The following is a 21266-nucleotide window of genomic DNA, read 5'->3' on the forward strand; positions in this document are numbered from 1 at the left end:
CAACATGGTGAAACATCATCTCTACTAAAAATACGAAAATCTGGCAGATCACTTGAGGCCACGAGTTCAAGGACAGACTCGCCAACACGGTGAAACACCGTCTCTACGAAAAATACAAAAATCAGCCAGGCATGGTGGTGCGTGCCTGTAATCCCAGCTACTCAGGAGGCTGAGGTACAAGAATCGCTTGAACCTGGGAGGCGGAGGTTGCAGTGAGCCAAGGTCGCACCATTGCCCTCTAGCCTAGGCGACAGAGCCAGACTGTCTCAAAGAAAAAGAAAAAAAAAAAAAAGAAATTTACCAGCTATTTACTAACACCCCATTTTTGTTCCAGGATCCAATCTATGATACAATGCCATCATGTCCTTAGTCATCATGTCTCCTTAGTTTCCTCTCTTGTGTTTTTCAGTATTTAGAAGAGAACTCCTCAGGTATTTCATGGAGTGTCCCTCGGTCTGTTATAATCCAATTGTTATCAGTTTGGGCATTTGGGAGCTCTTTTAGTTGGCTCCTGTTTCCCTTTGATGTAACTACATCCTTTTGGTGTTTTTTTTTTTCTTTTTTACTGTGATAAAACATACATACAGTTTACAAGAATATGAAATGCTTTACTAATTCGTGTGTCATCCATGCTAATCATCTCTATTGTTCCAATTTTAGTACAGGTGCTTCTGAAGTGGGCACTCTTAATTTTTTCAACATTTTCTAGGTTTCTGATACCATACTCATTCTGTGTCTTACCTATCGCAATCCCAGAATCAGCCATTTCTCCAAATTCCTTTTAGTGGAGAGTGGTACTTAGAAACCAGGATCTGGACACCATTTCTCTTTTTGTTATTGTTGTTTGCCTTGCTTTAATGATAGCTCTTTTTATTAATGTTTCCATTATTATAAAAGATGGCCAAATACATAAATTTCTATGAAAATGAATCAAGTCTTATTACTTTACAGTTAAAATTCATTATTCCTATTTAACTGATAAACCAGTTTAATTTTCAAGATATATTAAAGTCTCCCACAATTGTATTCTATTGTTTTCGTTTTTTTGAGATGGCGCCTTGCTCTGTCACCCAGGCTGGAGTGCACTGGCACTATCTTGGCGTACTGCAACCTTCGCCTCCCGGGTTCAAGCAATTCTCATGTCTCAACCTCCCGAGTAGCTGGGATTACAGGCGCATGCCACCACACCTGGCTAATTTTTGTATTTTTAGTAGAGGCAGGGTTTTACCATGTTGAATTTCTTGAATTTTAACTATTTTAGGGGAGGCTTTACATTTACTTGTTATGTTCCCATAAACCGTGCCTATTACAAAATGTGCTCCTTTATCCTGTCTGCTTTTAATCCTTAACTCCATCTCCCTTGTTATTAAAATTCCACTCATGTTTTCTTTTTGTTTGCATCTCTTGTGGCTCTGAACTTACTTTCACATTGTTATTTTAGTATGATGCTTGTAAACAATGTAGTATAGCTGGGTTTAATCAAATCAGCATGTCTTTTATTAAATATACTGACTACAGTTATTATAACTGCTGATAGGACTTGTTTTCTTTTCATTTTACTCTATTACTTTTTATATTTCTATTTATGTTTATTATTTCATTTTGTTTCCTCTTTTCTATTTTTATACAACATTGCACAACATACTCTTTTGCTTCCTTACTGAATTTAACAAATGAATATAGTTACCTTCCCTCTCAATGCTTATTACACTTACCAAGATTCCAATGATTTCCTCAAGCAAATTATATTATATCCCTAATGGGATGAGACCTTCAAAATCTTTTTATTTTTCCACCTTAACCCTCCCAATCCCCACCTCCCCTGCCAAAAAGATTGGTTTTACCTCTGTCTTTCTACCTCTCCAACTCCTAGACCTTGCTGAGATAGTTTTGAGTACTTACAGACTATTATTGATTTTCCTTTGCAACACACCTCTATTTAGAGAGGAACTTGCCTCTCTAACTGAATTGCCACTGATTTAAACTTCTGTTTATGCCAAATTATAAATCACATGCAAAAGACTGTTTAAAAATCTCAAATACTTATCAGGTAACAATACTTCCCTACCTTAAATGCTCTGAAAGCTTCTATTGCACTAATATAAAATCCAAATGCTTCAGATCACCTTACAAAGCCTTTTATGACCTAGGTCCCAGCCAGTCTCTCCAAACCCATCTCATAACATTGTCTCCTTTGCTCTCTAAGCTCCAGCCTTAGTGGCCCCTTTTTTCTGTTCTTTGACATGCCAAACTCATTCCTGGATTAGTAACTTAGCACAACCTCTTCTCTATCTGGAAAAGCCATTCTTATGATCGTGGCACTGCCAATTCCCCATTTAGTCTTTAGTTAAATGTTAGCTTCATAGTAAAGAGTTTCCCTGAATATGTAATTTAAAGAAATCATACTGTCAGTCTATCACATCAACCCATTACACTTCTCTACATGGAAATTATTATTTCATGTTTTACTTGTTCAGTATTAGTCTTTGTCCCATAAGAATGTAAACTACAGGACTGTGGGGATCTTGTCTGCTTTGTTCATCACTGTATCTTTATGCCTGTAACAGTAGGTTCGATAAATACTTGGAATGAATAAAAGCATATGCCTAAAAGGCAGCATGTAACCAAAAACATATTTACCATTTCAAACAACTGTAGAAACACTGCTGTCCATGTCATCACCAAGGATGGTAATGGGGTCAAAACTGAAGCGCTGGCCACCATGCCCATGCAGAGCCATCACATAGCAATTCAAAATACTAATCCATCAGCTGATGTACGAATGTCAAAATTCAGGCATTTGAAAGGCACTACAGACTCCTTTTTTTTTTTTAACTGATTCAACAGTTTGGTTGGAAATTTAAAATAGCTGGACTTTCCAGTTTGTTTACTGTCTTACTACCTACACCAGGCCAATTATTTTATTTTTTTGTAGAGACGGGGCCTCCCTATGTTGCCCAGGCTAGTCTGGAACTCCTGGGCTCAAGAGATATTCCCGCTTTGGCCTCCCAAAGTACTAAGATTATAGGCGTAAGCCACCATGCTCAATCCAGAGAAGCTACTCTTATGGATATCCACTTTAGAACAATTATGATCATTTTACTTTGAAATGTTCAAAGAAATGTGTGTGTTTTCTTAAACACTTTTCCATGCCATTTATACCATTCAAATATCCTCTAAAAGAACAACATGTGTCTGCCAGTGTTCTTACAAAGAGAACAAATAATGATAGAAGACTGATCACAAAATCCTCTTACAAACTTTTCAGTCAGAAGAGAAGACACTTGATGTTTAAAGTTTTAACTCTGAGCTTAAGGTGTTCTAATACATTTCCCTCCCCTTCCCCCAGTCTATTAAAGCATAAAAACAAGAGTATTATCACTAAAATATAATGACAAAGATTTTGATGATGTAACTGAAAGCAATTTTACTAAAGCACTGAAATATTCTATTTTAAAAGAAAGTAGTCACTTATTAGCATAAATATATATAACCACTCATAGAAAAATGTACATTCAGAATGAGCCTCAAATACCACCTATATAAGCCAAATACCATGTTGTACTGTCAACAAGTTTCCTTTTATTATAGAGAGTAGAACTGTGGAAACGATAGGCTGGGAAGGGTCGGGGAGGAGAGGATGGAGAGAGGTGGGTTCATAAATACAAAATTACAGCTAGACAGGAAAAATGAGTTCTCACTTTCTGTGGCACTATAGGGTGAATATGGTTAACTATAATTTATTTTATGTTTTCAAAAAGCCAGAAAAAGGGACTTTGAATGCTGACAACACAAAGAAACAAAAAATGTTTGAGGTGATGGATATACTAATTACCCTGATCTGATCATTACACATTGTATACCTGTATTGATATATTACTCTGGATCCCATAAATATGTACAATTATTACATGTCAACTAAAAATTTAAAATTAAAAAAAGCTTTAATTGTAAACTCTAATTCAACAAATATTTTTCAAAACATATAAATACTTTTATATTTTACCACTACATCCATGCTCTAATTTCTTCAATATTAAGCTTACCTTTCTTTTCGGTCCAGACTGCTTAAAACATGAAAAAGAAAAAAAATGTAAGAGGCGAGACCTCATTGTTGATATATCACTGTAGTTGTAGTAACTATAGTCATTAAGGCAAAACTATAATGTGATCAACTTGTTTTAAATACATTATATATATATAATATACTATGTTTTGAGTCATGTCTAAATTGTTTTTCGATTTCTGTCAATATACAAAATAAACAATCTTTTTAGATATTTAACAGGAAGATGAATACATTAAAATATAAAAAAATCTTGAAAGGTCTTTAACAATCAAATACTTGAAGATATGTTAGAATTCAATATTCCCTGCTATTCTCTAAGGATCCTTTCCAAGACCCCCAACGGGTGCCTGAAACTGAGGATAGTACCGAATCCAATATACCAAAATGAAGCATTGGTAAAAACATTTCATAAACAAAATGGGTGTCAACCACACTTTCTGATTACACTGCCAGAAGACGAGCAAATGCTTTTGTGAGCACATGGGTTTTTTGCTCTGTATACTACATCTAGTTTTATTATATGCCTGAGAGTGTTGCTACATAGCACAAGAGTTAGCCTGTCCTTTCATGTTTAATGCCATGGTACCTCCTTTGTACTTTTATGAATAGTATGTACTTCTCTCACCTGAACATAATTCTCAATATCTGAAAAATTCAATAATGATATCACAGCAAATTGAGAAACAATCTCAGTATCTACTAATAAGGGAATGGTTAAATCAAAACCACAAATAAGGAGGAGACTACTGCTGTTACAGAAATAGTCTTCGAGAAACAATAGCATTTCCTAGAAGTTATAAAATTTTTATTGGTTCCAGACTGATCCTAATATCAGGTATGATTATTTCTTTTGGAGTAAAAAATTTTTAAGGCTGAAACTTTTGCACAAAAGTCTTAGATTAAATATAGTATATGATTTGGGACACAAGGAAAGGCCTATAATTTAAAATCATGGCTTCTTATCACAAGTCCAATGTATAAAAGTTCCACCCTTCTCCATAGTTCATGAAAACTCCAAAAAGCTATTAACATCAATTACTCAAGAATGAAATTATATAAGCCCTCAATTTAGAATAAAATGAGATTCATGTCTAATATTATTTATCCCTATTATAAAAGGAACAAAATATTTGGAACTAACTGTAAGCAAAGCATAATTTACAAAATCCCCAAATTCCTATATCAGTTCTCATACTCCTATCATGTGGAGTATGCAACTAAAATACCGATTTAATCCTAGCAAATGAAGAAAAAAAATATAGTAACTTCTTTTTACACGAACACATTAAAAAAATACAAATTTTTAAAAAATGTTCAAAAGGAAAAGAATCATTATAAATGTACATTAATATATCTGAAATTTTCTCTTTGCTATTAAAAAATAACACATAAAATGCTAGATAAATGACAGAAAAACAAGGGAATATAATCACATCCCTATTAAAGAAGCGAGGCAAAATATAAACATAAAAGTTTAAATCTAGTCTGTCCTATCTGATGTATTTATTTCTTATATAGCTGTATTTCCAGAAAAAGTAAAATGAAAACCAAAAGTTAGGCATTAATACCTAATGTAGCCACTTCCAATTCTATACTGCTGTGCCCAAGAAACAAGAACAGTTTAGTACTCTCTCGTTTTTGTTTCTGAGATGACAGGGTCTGGCTCTGTCACCCAGGCTGGAGTGCAGTGGCACAACCACAGCTCACTGCAGCCTTGATTTCCCTAGGCTCAGGTGATTCTCCCACCTTGAGGAGCTGGGACTACAGGTGTGCACCACTGTGCCTAGTTAATGTTTGTATTTTTTATAGAGACAAGGTTTCGCCATGTTGGTAAGGCTGGTCTCGAACTCCTGGGCTCAGGCTATCCTCCTATTTTGCCCTCCCAAAGTGTTGGGATTACAGGTCTAAGTCAACCACGTCCGGCCTCTGTTGTTTTTTATACTCACCTGTACAGAGGAAAGGAAATAGAAGAACAGAGGTCGAAGAAACAGGTTAGGTATAATACTTCCCAATAAGCCAAGGGAGTTAGGAAAAGGAAAACAGTAAAAATAAAAAATATATATATATATACACAAAGACACACACCAATGCTCATTTTTCTTATCCTTGAGAAAAAATGCATTCATTATAATGTATCTGATTAACAAGTCATGGCATTCTTAAGGTACCTTCAATATGTGTTTTTATCAAGTCCTGCCCTAGAGTTGCTTACATGTTAAAATAAAACATAAAAAACAGGGAAAAGTCATTATTAGTAACGTAGGACTTTGTAAAAATGTCAACTTACATTCTTGTTGAACTATTTCACACAATATAGAAAAGAAAAATTACCTTCAATTAGTACTATAACTGTGGCCTTAAAATTAAAAAAAAAAAAGAGAAAAGAAAAGGAAGGGAAAAAGACTAATAGATAAATTCTGGTATCAATGACCTCATTTACAACTTCAAAAATTCTCTCAAAATGGGCCAGGTGTGGTGGCACAAGCCTGTAATCCCAGCACTCTGGGAGGCCAAGGTGGGTGGATTATTTGAGGTAAAGAGTTCAAGACCAGACTGACCAACATAGTGACACTGCATCTCTACTAAAAATACAAAAAAAAAAAAAAATTAGCTGGGCATGGTGGCACATGCCTGTAATTTAAGCCACTCAGGAGGCTGAGAATTGCTTAAACCTAGGAGGTGGAGGCTGCAGTGAGTGGAGATCACGCCACTGCACTCCAGCATGGGCAGTAGAGCGAGACTCAGTCTCAAACAAACAAACACAAAAAACCTCTCAAAATGGTGCTTTTCACTAATAATTAAATATTACTTATTCCAGGAACCCACATTCCTATTTATGAATTATATATGCTTTCACAGACATCCATTTCCCCCTAAGGGGGAGGGAAGACTTAAAAGATAAAGATGATAAAAAGACTTCTAAGAACCTTATAAGAATTACAAGAATTTCTTATAAGGTTCTTGGAAGTCTTTTTATTTATACTTAATAAAAAGTCAAAAAAAGTGAAAGTGTAAGTAAAACATCAACCCATAAAATGTGTTGTTTCAACAAGTCTGATTGAAGTTAGGGGCAGGGATGGTATGAACTACAGACTTTTAAATTTCTGCATTTTTTTCCCATACTTCTCTATCACTATTAGTGTATAAACAATCTATCTTTTAAATATGAATTTAATTAACATTTGGAATAGCAGTAAGAAAACAGATTGGAATCTTAATTATGTCCCAAAGACTAGCTAATCTAATGTGATATTTTAACAAACTTCACCATTCTGTTTAGATAAAAAGGTGTAAAGCACTCGTTCCCATATTATTACTAAAGAACTACAAATTACTCAGATTTTAGCAGGTCTGATTTACTTAAAAGACAAGATATACCACTCACCCCAAGAATACACTACGTTTCAATGAATTACCACATGGATGGCATTTGTTTTCATTTCAAATTATTATAAGACTTGAGGCAGGTGCAGTGGCTCAGGCCTGTAATCCCAGCACTTTACGGTGCTGAGGCAGTACTGCTTGAAGCTGCAGACCAGCCTAAGTAACAAAGCGAGACCACATCTCTCCAAAAAAAATTTTTTTAAAGTTAGCCTGGTGCGGTGGTGCATGCCTGCAGTCTTAGCTACTCAGGAGGCTGAAGTGGGAGGATTGCTTGAGACCACAAGTTTGAGGCTGCAGTGAGCTATGACTGTGCCACTACACTCCAGCCTGGGCAACAGAGCAAAACCCTATCTCTATAATCTAAAAAAAAAAAAAAAAAAAAATTAAGACTTCAGAAAATAAGAAAATTTAGGAGAAGCTGTAAAAGCCAATGTGTTGACCCTCACCTGAAGTCTAACAATTGCGCTAAATCCCTGGAAGCAAAAATCTTAGTTAAAGCCTTTCTTTGTGCCTTTGTAGACGTCATTCCTACTGCATGCAGTTTCCTCTTCTACCTGGTAAACTCAAAAACTCCTTTAATGTTTCCTTTATAAATTCTTGTTCCCTTCTCTGTAGTTTTACTACATATTTTGTGTATCTCTACTGCTGCCCTAACCATGCATGTAATCATTTGTTTACTTGTCTTTCTGTACCCTAATCAATCTCTACTGCAATCAAACTTGAACTTTACTGGTAGGGATTTTATCATATTCATCTTTATGCACCTCATCTATGCCTGCTATGTAGCATAAAATCATTCAATGTTTTTGAAGGAAGAAAACCGAAAAAGTCTAAATGACTTGTCTTTGAACATCAAAATCTTTTTAGTGACAGTCATACTGCAGTTGGAATAAGAAATGCTTATTCTTCTACAGAATAAATAAAAGACAAATGTAAGTAGAATCTGTCCTGCTGACTTGATTATACAGTTTTCTTTACTGCCCCTAATCGTTAAGAATTTTTCAATCAGGATTATTTCTTAAATACAAATTAACTCAGGTTGTTGTTTTTAAAGAAACATTTTACCAGTATATACTAGTTCATATTAACTGAATCTAATCTTTTATGTAAATGAGCAATAATACACATGCAAAATGTTATAGGTGTTGAGACCTAGAGTAAAACAAATCGCAACCCAATTTCCAGACTGTTAACAGTTTTTTTTTTAACATTACCAGTGAGGAAATGAGGAATGGAGAATAGGTCACTAGTAATTCCAAACTAACAGATAACTTCAAAAGCAAAAATAATGTAATAATTTTGGTTGTAAATGAATCACCTAAATTGATTATAAGGTTTAAATTAGTATTTCAAACTTAGACTACATTAGCAGAATATTAAGACACCTTTATCAGCAATGGTTTCCATTAGTATGATCAGTGCATGAGAATGTGTCTACTCTTTTTCTCTCCCCTAATTACTCTCCTTTTATTGTTTATTCTCATGTTTTTGCCATATGTAGGCCAGAGAGCTTGATTTGTTTGTGTACTTTGCAGTAGAGTAAGCCAATTTTTGGTCTGCACAGTAATTTGTCCTTTTAAGTTTCTCAAGCATCTTATGTGAACACTATTTGATACAATAATATATTTAAGGAAAAAAAAGGTTGGTTTATCATAAAGTATGAGGTTACTTAACATTTTTAAGTAAAAGATCTGATAGCATATCTATGTAAACAGAAAAATATAGCAAGGTTTAGGATGCGTCTTCTAAATGAGGAGCAGTCTAGATTTTATATTTTTAAAAAATGAAGAACAGCATCTAAAATATATGCCAAATCTTTAAATGTTACTAGTTATAAGGAACTGTTTATAATGCAATAAACAGATTATTTATTTAACTCTTTTAGCCTAAGAATTTCAGTCAACTGAAAGGTCATGTAACATTCCAAAAATGGTTCCCCAAATGTTACTTTCATTATTTCGAGTCAAGCAGTACTTTCAAGATCAATGAGAACTCCTAAATCTAACTAAAACTACAAAATAACATTTTCTCCAACATTTAAAACTAATGTGACTTGTTTTGATGCTATGAACTCTTATAAGCCTTATAAAGATAGTATGGTATTAACTGTAATTTTACTCTTCAGAGCTAAACTACCAACTGAAGATATCTCAGTCAAACACTTTAAGGTCAACATTGTAAATCAGTGTCAGTATCATCTTAGATTCTCTGGATTATAATACAATAGAATAGGTCTTAGTGAAAAATTCTCTATTTACAGAATGTGATTACTCAAAAGATGTAAAATAGTATAATTTCATGTCATGAATTATTTCAGAGATATATCTCTCTACAGACAGTGAAAACAGTAAGGTTTCACAAAGGAAAAAAAATGGTTAAAAAAAGTGAAAACCTATTGAAGAGGATGCCATGTATATACTAACCAAAGACAATTAGAATTCTTACCTTTGGGCTGCTGTTTTTACTACTGGTATCTGTGCATGAGCATGATGAAAACGTCTACCATGAACTACAGTTCCAGAACATAATGACGTATTTTGCGTATTTTCACTGCAGATTCAAGAAACAAAAAATAACTTGAACACGGAAAAATTATATACACATTTACAAAAGAAATCTTTTAAAATCTGAACAAACACACAAAAACCTTTACCAACAACAACAAAAAATTTATGGATAAACCCAATTGTCTTTTGGGAATTTTCCATTTCCTGAATTTGTCTTTCAAATGTTTCCAATTCAATTAAAGAAAATTTTAAAAATAGCAGATCACCTGAGGTCAGGAGTTCGAGACCAGCCCAGCCAACATGGTGAAACCCTGTCTCTAATAACAAATACAAAAATTAGCCGGGCATGGTGGTGGGCACCTGTAATCCCAGCTACTCGGGAGGCTGAAGCAGGAGAATCACTTGAACCCGGGAGGTGGAGGTTGAGAAAATTTTAAAAATAAAGCAGAATACTAAAATAAAAATCAGGAGTCCTAAACACTATTTCTGATTTTGCCATCGACTTGAAAGTTACTGAGCTTTTATGTACTTCATTTGTCTATGTATAAATTGAGACAGCAGAAATAAAAGTGACTTTCAACCCTATTTCTGAGTTGCTACTGATACCCAATCCTACCAATAACAGTGGTTCACTATTGTAAAAAGGAGGAGTAAGAAATTTTTAAGTCCCCTACTGAGACAATCCTGATTAGTATTTCCTAAAGGAGACATGACCACACCACTCTACTGTGCTTCTTCAAATATTATGACTGAGATTCTACTAAATGTACAAAAGCAAAATCATGAGATCCCACCCTAACAAAGTATTTCTTGCAATGTTGCATTCAGAAACAAGAGACACTGCAATCAATCCTTCTCCTAAGATTCAAAGCAAAGAATCCACATACTGGGACCATGCTACCTCTTGGCCCTATTGACAAATTCAGAAGAAAAGGTACAGGTTGGGCCTATTAACTTCTAAGTTTTTGGTGTCAAACTCTTCCTTTATCTTTTCTGTAGGAATGTGTGGTGAAGTGCCTATACCTCAATTTCTTATTGTTGCTCAACATGTTAAGTCCAATTGGGTTGCCTTTCAAAGTTTTAAAACTTTCAGACTTGTTTCGTCTTACATATGTCTTCAAGATGAATTCACCAGAGCTATTAGCAACAATTTCAGATCGACGATTTAACTGTAAAAAAAGATCCAGAAATATGAGTCAAAAATGCTACAATGTGATAATCTATCAACAACTATTTGAAAACCATTTAAAAGTAGTAAAAACATACAACTATTGGGAATGATGGTGGATAGCATTGGCGTGGATTTAAGAAAATAATTCAACTGCCTACTTCTTTTTCCTAAAGACAATGCAAATTTGTAGGAAGATGGAGGTTTATTATATTACTTTCTTTTCATGTAAATCTCTCCAAAGATAAATTGAGACAATTAGGGTAGAGGATCTTAGGATAGCTTTCTCCAGAGAGTAAAAAGTAAGCATTTCCCCTGCTTATCAGGCCTTGCTGCTATCTGGAGAACACTACAGCCAAATATGGCAATCGGCTGTCATTTCAACTTGTGCTTTTGTATAAGAACTTTTGCCTTAGTATCAAAGTTTCTGTACAGGCAGAAATTGATACTTTATACTTCAATAGATGCAAATAATAATATAAACATATCAGTAACAATCACTTTAGAGAGATCACAGTACATAATGGGCAAAAGGAGCAAAATAAATTTGTAAAGATTCTTTTATCATACAATTATAAAATTACAGGACACAATTTCAGTTCCCAGAAAATTCAGAGACAACTGTTGAATTAAAATACAACATATAAATTATTTCAGAATCCTGGCACATCTACTCACCTCCTAATTGTTTTGATTTTCCATCATTTTATTTGTGCTCCTAATCTGATAATCTACATCAAATTACTGGGAGGAAATAAGGTGTAAATAAGTTTTTAAAAATCTATGGCTGATTATCTCACAGATTAGAGTACTCCCATTAATAAAATCATGATGATATATTCAGTCTGGAAGCCCCTAAAACTTTAAATCCACCGCCCTACCCCAGCCTAAGACAGTTTTCCAGGTAATGCTAGCACAGCATCAAGAGAACTACTGTGAACAGATGAATCCATTTGTTCGAAAAGAGATCAAATGACTAGAAAACCAATTACAAACATGGACCTTACTGATGTCAGACCTGCAACTATAAACATTATTTGCAAAGAAACATCAGTTTACAAAGGTTCAATAACACTGCATTTAATGATAACAAAATGTAGCTATTCCAGAAAACTGCTAGTGTCATATACTATGTGAATTACATCATCTAAATCTCATGACAATTCTAGAAAGTGGACAGTTATTGGCAAGCCTAGAGTTTGCTATCCTGACTGGTTAACATAGGACTTATCCAAAAATACTACACAGTAGTCCCCCTTTACCTATGGTTTTGCTTTCTGTGGTATCAGTTACTAACAGTCAATTGCGTTCCAAAAAAATTTTAATTTAACCTCTCCTCTATTAGTAGATACTAAGATTGTCTCTAAAGTTCTGCTATGGTATCACTTAAATTTTTCAGAGATTATGACTAATGCTCAGGCAAGGGAAGTACATATTAATTCATAAAAATGCACCAGGGCATAAAACATGAAAGGACAGCTTAACTCTGGTACTATGCAGCAATGCTGTGGGGCATATGATAAAGCCAGGTATTACTGTCCAGAGTGTTGAAGAACCCACACGCTCCCAAAAACAAAAACAAAAAACATCTGCCTGTGTCCTGGCAACACAATCAAAGTGTGGGTGACAGTCACTTTGTTTATGGAATGGTTTCATCAATGCTTCATCCTAGGATATATATCCAGTATTCTCTGGGGTCTCAGTCATTCACTGGGAGTCTTCAAGGGGGACTCCAGATATCGATCTATGAAATACATTTATACAAAATAAACACTGATACAGGGATCAGCAAACTTTTTCTGCCAAGGGCTAAAAGTAAGTATTGTAGGCTTTCTTGATCATATAGTCTCTGTTGTATCTACTCAACTCTGTCCAAATATTCAAATCTGTTGTTGTAGCACAAAAGTGGCCATAGACAATTTATAAATAAGCATGGCTGTTTTCCAAGAAAACTTTACTTACGGACACAGATTTAAGTTTTATATTATGCTCACATGTCATGAAATAGAATTCATTTGATTCTTTCTTCCAAGCATTTAAAAATGTAAAAACCATTGTAGCTAACGGACAATAGACTTCAGGGTAGAGCCTTAATGTGACAACTCATGTTTATAACATTAATCATTAAGTAACTAATAAGCATAGCAAGTTAATAGAATTTAAGTTCCACAAGAACAAAAAAGTCTGTTTTGCTCCAACACTTAGAACACTGTCCTCAATATGTATTTGCTGCATCAATGAACAGTTCATTGAGAATACTAAACATGTAAAAATTATCAATGTTATCTTCCACCCAAAATTATCACATCACGTAATTTAAGGAAAGTACTGATACTCAGGAAGTTTAGCACCGAAGAATATCAAATAAGAAAAACTAATAGAAACCATTAAGTTAGAGACATATGTATGTCAAAAGCACTTAAATTCTGAAAAACAAAGAAATTGAAACGGTAAAAAATTAGACACACTATCGAAAATACAACCTTGAAAGAGAACCAACAGCAGTTCTATAAATGATAAATGTCACTGAAATTTTTAAAAAGTAAAAAAAGAAAAAAATCCAATGTATGGATTAAATAGCAGCTTAGATAGAGCTAAAGAGAAAAGTAAATTGGAAGATACAGCTAAAGAAATTACTCAGAATATGGTACAGAGATATACTTCTTCATTCCATTAGCCATTTTTTTTTCCTTTTTTGCTTTTAAACATAAAATATAGGTTAAACGGGATTTTTTTTTTAAATGATGGTTTTATGTCTATTAGAAGGTCTAGAAATAATAATGTAGAAAGGTAAAATCCACAGAAATAATGACTAAAATGTTTTCTTAACTAACAAAAGATATAAATCCCTTAAAAGCAGCACAGTGAAACTGCAGAAGCCCAAAGGCAAAGAGAAGATGCTGTGAAAGAGAAGGGGAAAGGTATGAAGACACTGTGAACTAAAATAAAGGATTTCTCCTAATTCCACACTCATTTTCAAATGGAGAAACCAGTCTATAATAGTTTAAACCAATGATCCATATGGACCTGAGAAAAGAAAAATAGCTCAGAGCAGTCTGAGCTCTGTGAGATATGCAAAATTTATCAGGCCCAGAGAGACATAAGTAAGGGACTTCAGTCATAGTCCCCGACCTATGCCCAAAGGCAATTATTTAAAGGTGTTTTGTGCTTTTTCTTGCCTGTAGTTTCCTGACTAGCAGATAAATTACCTAAAATGTTGGCCGAGCAGCTCACGCCTGTAATCCCAGCACTTTGGGAGGTCGAGGCTGATGGATCACCTCAGGTCAGGAGTTTGAGACCAGCCTGACCAACATGGTGAAACCCCGTCTTTACTAAAAATACAAAAATTTGCCGGGTGTGGTGATGCATGCCTGTAATCTCAGCTACTCAGGAGGCTGAGGCAGGAGAATGGCTTGAACCCAGGAGACGGAAGTTGCAGCACTCCAGCCTGGGTAGCAAGAGCGAGACTCCATCTCAAAAAAAAAAAGTTATCACAAGTTGCACATTGTGGCCCTATTATCTTCATGTTCCAGGAATTTGTGATACAAAGTATGGCCAATCAATATCTATTGTTAGCTATTTTAATGTAAATTCTTGTTAAACAACTTAGGAATAGTCTCTTCTTTTTTCCTTAAAAAACTCACTCATAACTGCTGCTAATTAAAGCATACATGTGGGACAACCTAAATCTATGCTCCCAGGTTGCAGTCCTCAAATGTGGCTCACATAAACTCACTATATTAATTTTTACTCTATTAACTTATTAACTATATTAATTTTGCCTCAGTTTCTTCCTTTAGCTTGACAGACCTATACGTTACCTGTAAGCTATTCAAAATCCAAGTAGATATATGTATATATCCCTGGGACACACAAAGATCTTCTGAAGGATTATCAAGCATGGTAGCTTTAGTCATGGTAATCAATTTTTAAATCCTCAATCTGGCAGGGCGTGGTGGCTCACAGCTGTAATCCCAGCACTTTGGGAGGCCAAGGTGGGCAGATCACCTGAGGTCTGGAGTTCGAGACCAGCCTGGCCAACATAGTGAAACCTTGTTTCTATTAAAAATACAAAAACTAGACAGACGTGGTGGCGCACGCCTGTAGTCCCAACTACTCAGGAGGCTGAGGCAGGAGAATTGCTTGAAACTGGGAAGGCGAAGGTTGCAGTGAGCCAAGATCATGCCACTGCACTCCTGCCTGGGGTCCAGGAGACTCTGTCTCAAAAAAAAAAAAAAGGGCTGTATTGGCAAAAGCATATAGAAATTAACAAGATTTCAGTTTTTCCAATTATTTCTGAGAGTGTTTGGTTAAAAAACAAAACAAAACAAAGAAACCTAAAAGTAACAAGTATACTAGCTATTCAAATCTTGGTAAAGCTTTTTTAGTGTATTTCTCAAAATCTGGAAGGCCAATACCTAATGACTGGACTACAAATTATTTTTAATTTTTAAATGTTTGATTACTATGTAATTTTTGGCATTTAACTCAAAAGGAAAGAACTGTGGCCAGGCACGATGGCTCATGCCTGTAATTCCAGCACTTTGGGAGGCCAAGATGGGTGGATCACTTGAGGTCTGGAGTTCAAGACCAGCCTGGTGGCCAACATGGCAAAATCACTAAAACTACTAAAAATACAAAAATTAGTCAGACATGGTGGCAGGCACCTGTAGTCCCAGCTGCTTGGGAGGCTGAGGCAGGAGGATCGCTTGACCCTAGGAGGAAGAGGCTGCAGTGAGCCGAGATTGCCCCACTGTACTCCAGCCTGGGAGACAGAGTGAGATTCTGTCTCAAATAAAAAAAGAACTGTATGATAATACTATAGCAAAACTACTTCCATATTTATCTATTTAGAATGTAACCAGGATTTCTCAGCACTTGTATCTAACAAAAAAGTTTAAAAAGAAATTTCCCTCCATAAATATGTACAATTGTTATGTGTCGATTTTTAAGAAAGAGTAAAATTGTTCTGAAAGTTTCATTCAGATAATACAGATTCATGAATAGATGAACTAAATGAATAAAAAGGGAAACCATCAGCCTCCCCCATTTTAAAAGATAAATTTCCAATATTATTTTGCATAATAAATTTAATAATTATAAATATCTGTAATAATACTTTTTAGATCAAGTGTTCATTAATAATTATAATGATAACTCAGTTTTTAAAAAAACAAACTTTAGTAGCAGGAGTTTTACTTAATGTTAAGATTCAGTGAAGTTTATCTTCAGTGAAAAATATCTCAAAGTGTGATAGGATAATAAAAAGATTTTCAATTACATAAAAGTATATCATATTAAGATTCTGCAGGAAAACTGAACAGAAGAAATATGAATTTAAGAGGGAAAAGGCACAATATAAAATTTCTAACTGTTAAGATATGGTCCATGTATACTTAAAATAGATGATACTATCATATCACAATGATCTTTAGAGTTCACTAAATAAATCAATGTGTCCTGTAGGTTTTACTTTAAAACATAAATATTTACATTTAAAAAATATGTAATAAAGCATATACTTCTACAAAAAATCATAAGAAATCTGAAAGCAGGCCAGGCGCGGTGGCTCACGCCTGTAATCCCAGCACTTTGGGAGGCCGAGGCGGGCAGATCACGAGGTCAGTTCGAGACCAGCCTCACATGGTGAAACCCTGTCTCTACTAAAAATATAAAAAATTAGCCGGGCGTGGTGGCGCACGCCTGTAATCCCAGTGACTCAGGAGACTGAGGCAGGAGAATCCCTTGAACCTGGGAGGTGGAGGTTGCAGTGAGCTGAGATCACACCACTGCCCTCTGGCCTGAGGGACAGCAAGACTCTGTCTCAAAAAAACAAAAAAAAGCAATCTGAAAGCTACATATGTGTACATGAAGACCAATGCCCTATGTAAGTTAGTGATAGAAAACATCTTTTATTTTTTATTTTTATTTCTGGTAGAGTCTCATTTTGTCGCCCAGGCTGATCTCAAACTCCTGGCTTCGAACGATCCTTCTGCTTCATCCTACCAAGGTGCTGGGATTACAGGCAAAAGACACCGTGCCTGCTCACATCTTATTTTCATCTACCAAGTTCACTCCTTTTTTTCTGCTTTTTTCTTGTCTATCTAAAAAACACCTAAAAAGCAGCACTTCAGGAAATCCAGATGCTAAAATAAAAGCTAGGAAAATCTGCAATGGGAAAAACCTTAGAGTTTTTCAGCATGAATAACTTTATAAAGAAAAACTTAATAGTATTAACAGAAAAACATCAAATTCAGTAATTTCCTCAGGAAGGCACAGTGGCTCACGCCTATAATCCTAGCACTTTTGGAGGCCAAGGTAGGCAGATCATTTGAGGTCAGGAGTTCAAGACCAGCCTAACAACATGGTGAAACCCCACCTCTATTAAAATACAAAAATTAGCTGGTTTGGCGGTGTCCGCATGTAATCCTAGCTACTCAGGAGGTTGAGGCAGGAGAATCACTTGAATCTAGGAGGCAGAAGCTGCAGTGAGCCGATATCGCGCCATGCACTCCAACCTGGGCAACAGAGTGAGACTCAGTCTCAATAGATAAAGAAATAAATAAAATAAATTTCCTCAAATTATGACAAAATAGAGCTGTTGCAGAGGGAAAAAACAAACCCAGAAAGGGAAAAAAAAGTAAATGTTAAAAGTTCTTTAAATTCTTACACTGTAAATACAGGAAATATGTGAAGGTGCTATGTTCAGATCAGCAAAAATTCAAGTATGACTACATATTTTGCAAGATTACAGGGAAATAGAGTCATACACTGCTAGTGGGAATGACTAATGTTAACACCTATAGATGGGGAATTTGGCAGTATCTAGCAAAACTACATGTGAATTTCACCTCTGAAATAGCAACTTCAATTCTAGGAATCTACCCCACAAATATACTACACAGATATGAAAAAATATATATGCACAAGGTTTTAGTAAAGTCTTATACATAATAGCAAAAGACTGGGGGAAAAAATCTCTATTCATTAGTAGGGACAAACTGAATATCTACAGTATATCCATCCAATGAAGTACTATATAACAATAAAAAGGATGATAAAGATTTGTAAACACTTTGCTGTAGAGTGATCTACATAACATACTCTCAAGTAAAAAAATCAAGGTGTCAACAAACAGTGTGGATAGTTTTTCCAAGAAAAGTGGTATATGCTTACATATATATATATAAAAAGCTAAGCCACATAATTTTTAAAACAAGTCACTTATAGGGAAAAAAGAATAAAGGGAATCAAGACAAAATTAGATTTCTCTGAAAATTACGTCTTTTGAGATGTGATGCTGAAACCATCCAAAAAATTTACATAATAAAAATAAAAATCAAAATAAAATGCAATTCCTCACTATAAAAAACAAAATTAAAAAAAATAAAACAACAAACCTAACTCTCTATTCAGCTGGTAGAATACCAAACAGAAATAAACAATTTCAAATTACTTAAAAATATACTAATTTAAATACATATTCCTAGTGGGACTATACATATACCTCCAAGTGTCACCAAAAACAAGGAAACAAAATAATTTGAAAATCATTTTATTAGTAATTATGTGGGCATTACTACTGTGAAACTATTTTATATATCTAATAAGACAAAGCAAATAAAAGTGGGTTTTTTTGTTTTGTTTTTTGTTTGGAGACTGAGTCTCGCTCTGTCACCCAGGCTGGAGTGCAGTGGCACAATCTCAGCTCATTGCAACCTCCGCCTCCTGAGCTCAAGCAATTCTCCTTCGTCAGCCTCCCAAGTAGCTGGGACTACAGGCGCCCACTACCATGACTGGCTAATTTTTCTATTTTTAGTAGAGATGAGGTTTCAACATGTTGGCCAGGCTGGTCTCGAACTACTGACCTCAAGTGATCTGCCTGCTTAGGCCTCCCAAAGTGTTGGGATTACTGTCATGAGCCACCGTGCCCAGTCCCAAGTAAGTTATTAAATTAACATCATTAGGAACAAAGACAGTAGACTCAAAAGCCTTTAAAAGAAAAATGATATATCTGATGACACAAGGAAATATATTTTCCCCACGGCAATAGCCACCATAAGCAAAGACAAAAGACTAGTGAAAAAACTGAGTTAAAATTTTAGTAATGGCCAGGCGCGGTGGCTCACGTCTGTAATCCCAACACTTTCGGAGGCAGAGATGGGAGAATCACTTGAGGCCAGGAGTTCATGACCAGTCTAGCCAAAATGGTGAAACACGGTCTCTAATAAAAATACAAAAATTAGCCAGGCATGGTGGCGTATGCCTGTAATCCCAGCTACTCGTGTGGCTGAGGCATGAGAATTGTTTGAACCTGGGAGACAGAGGTTGCAGTAAGCTGAGATTGTGCCACTGCACTCTATTCTGGGCAACAGAGCCAGACGCTGTCTCAAAAAAAAAAGACACACACACACACGTATATATATTAGCAACTAGTATCACAGCAAAGGGCAAATTTCTCCAAAATACCTTATTTCATCAAACCTATAACATTATTATACAATACACCATTATTGTATGTACTACAGCGCAAAATTTTTTATTTTTTAGAGATGGAGTCTCACTTTGTTGCCCAGGTAGTCTCAAACTCCTGGCCTAAAGCAATTCTCCCACCTTGATTTCCCAAAGTGCTAGGATTACAGGTGTCAGCCACTACACCTGGCCAAAAACATTTTTTTAAAATAGTTAAAGCATTTCACGCTATCTTAATAAGATGCATCTAGATTTCAAAGATGTCAAAATGTGAAAAAAAAGTGTGTCTTAGACGAAATATAAAAATAATTCCTATGAATAATATTCTGAAGACCAGATAGAAAAATGGGCAAAGGATATTAACTGACAATTATTTTAAAAAGAATTAGACTATACATATGAAATGATGTTCAACCTCACAAAAAATAAAATGGAAATTAAAACTACACTGAGATACTAGTTTTCATTGGCAAAGATCAAAGGTTGATGACATTATGATAGATGTGTGGGGAAACAGATACGTTCAGATATCGATGGAACAAGTGTAAATCTGGTATGCCAAAATTAGAAATGGACCTGTCCTGATAAAGCGGTGCAACTTCTAGGAATTCATTCTACAGATATGCTTGTATGTGTGCAAAATAACCCATATAGAAGGCTAATTTACAGATTATTTTAGAAAAAAATTTAAAAGTTGACAACACTGTAAATATTCATCAATAGGTGGAATTGGTTAATGGTATATAATACAATGGAATACTATGCACTCACTGAAAAGAATGAGGTGCTTTTTATGAACTCTTACAGATGGTCTCCAAGATAATATATTAAGTTAAAGGAAGATCAGAAAAACCATGCACCGTATATTACCAATTGTGTAACATGGGAGGTGGAAATATTTCTCTTCTTTATAATGCATGAAACATTCCCAAAGTGATAAGTAACAAACTGGGAACACCACTTGCCTCTGGAGTGGAGAAAGTGGGTAACTAGGGTTTATAATTTAAAAATAGTAAGTCTTCTTTTGAGGTAACAATTTTTTTGTATATAACATAAAAGAAAAAAATATTTTAAGCAACACTTGCCTTTTTTCCTTTTGAGGTTTCAGAATCCTCATCTTCATCCACACTGAGCAGATCTGTCCCACTACACAGAAAATAAGGGGAAAAAACCTTAAGTAGCAATCACAATCCTTATATTAAATTCTGAGGTTTTATCCTCTATGCTCACCTAATTAAGGGAATCAGCAAACTTTTTCCGTAAAGGGCCAGACCACAGGCTTTGCAGGCCATATGTTCTCTGTAGAAGCTACTCGTATGTTGTATGAAAACAGCCATAAACAATACATGTGGCTATGTTCCAATAAAAATTATTAATTGAATTAGGTGGCACACAAGATTAGCCCATGGATCATAGTTTGCTGAACCCTACAATAAATGAACACATAATTCTGTTTATTTAGTTATGGACTTTATATATTCTCATTCATTTTTCCTTTTTGTCTTAGATTGAAAATTAAGGGTAGAAAGAGAAACGAAGAAATGAACTGAAAGGAAAAAAAGCCTTAGCTAATGAAAAGGAAGTCATTCCAGTGGTATTACCATGGTAAAATAGTTATACTTCTACCACTCTTGGAAATATCAACCCTTCATTGAGAAATCACTGG

General features: G+C 35.0%; 1 protein-coding gene and 1 pseudogene across 9 annotated transcripts in view; both read right to left on the reverse strand.

The window, feature by feature from the left end:
- SENP6 (SUMO specific peptidase 6) overlaps positions 1-21266 on the reverse strand; it is a 120152-nt gene that overhangs the window by 76901 nt on the left and 21985 nt on the right. For 4 of the 9 annotated variants that reach the window (XM_032152925.2, XM_032152899.2, XM_058435075.1 and 1 more), the window contains 4 exons: positions 20686-20746; positions 10984-11129; positions 9899-10003; positions 4047-4067 (listed from right to left, as the gene is read on the reverse strand). In XM_032152925.2, coding sequence (XP_032008816.1) covers positions 4047-4067; positions 9899-10003; positions 10984-11129; positions 20686-20746 — 333 coding nt within the window. Of the gene's footprint in view, positions 1-4046; positions 4068-9898; positions 10004-10983; positions 11130-20685; positions 20747-20830; positions 21028-21266 lie in introns of all 9 variants that reach the window. The other 5 variants (XM_032152945.2, XM_032152916.2, XM_058435085.1 and 2 more) reach the window with 3 other exon arrangements.
- On the reverse strand, positions 593-684 carry LOC116477492 (U6 spliceosomal RNA; annotated as a pseudogene).

Source organism: Hylobates moloch, unplaced genomic scaffold (assembly GCF_009828535.3).
Source record: "Hylobates moloch isolate HMO894 unplaced genomic scaffold, HMol_V3 SCAFFOLD_2, whole genome shotgun sequence".
NCBI lineage: Eukaryota > Metazoa > Chordata > Mammalia > Primates > Hylobatidae > Hylobates > Hylobates moloch.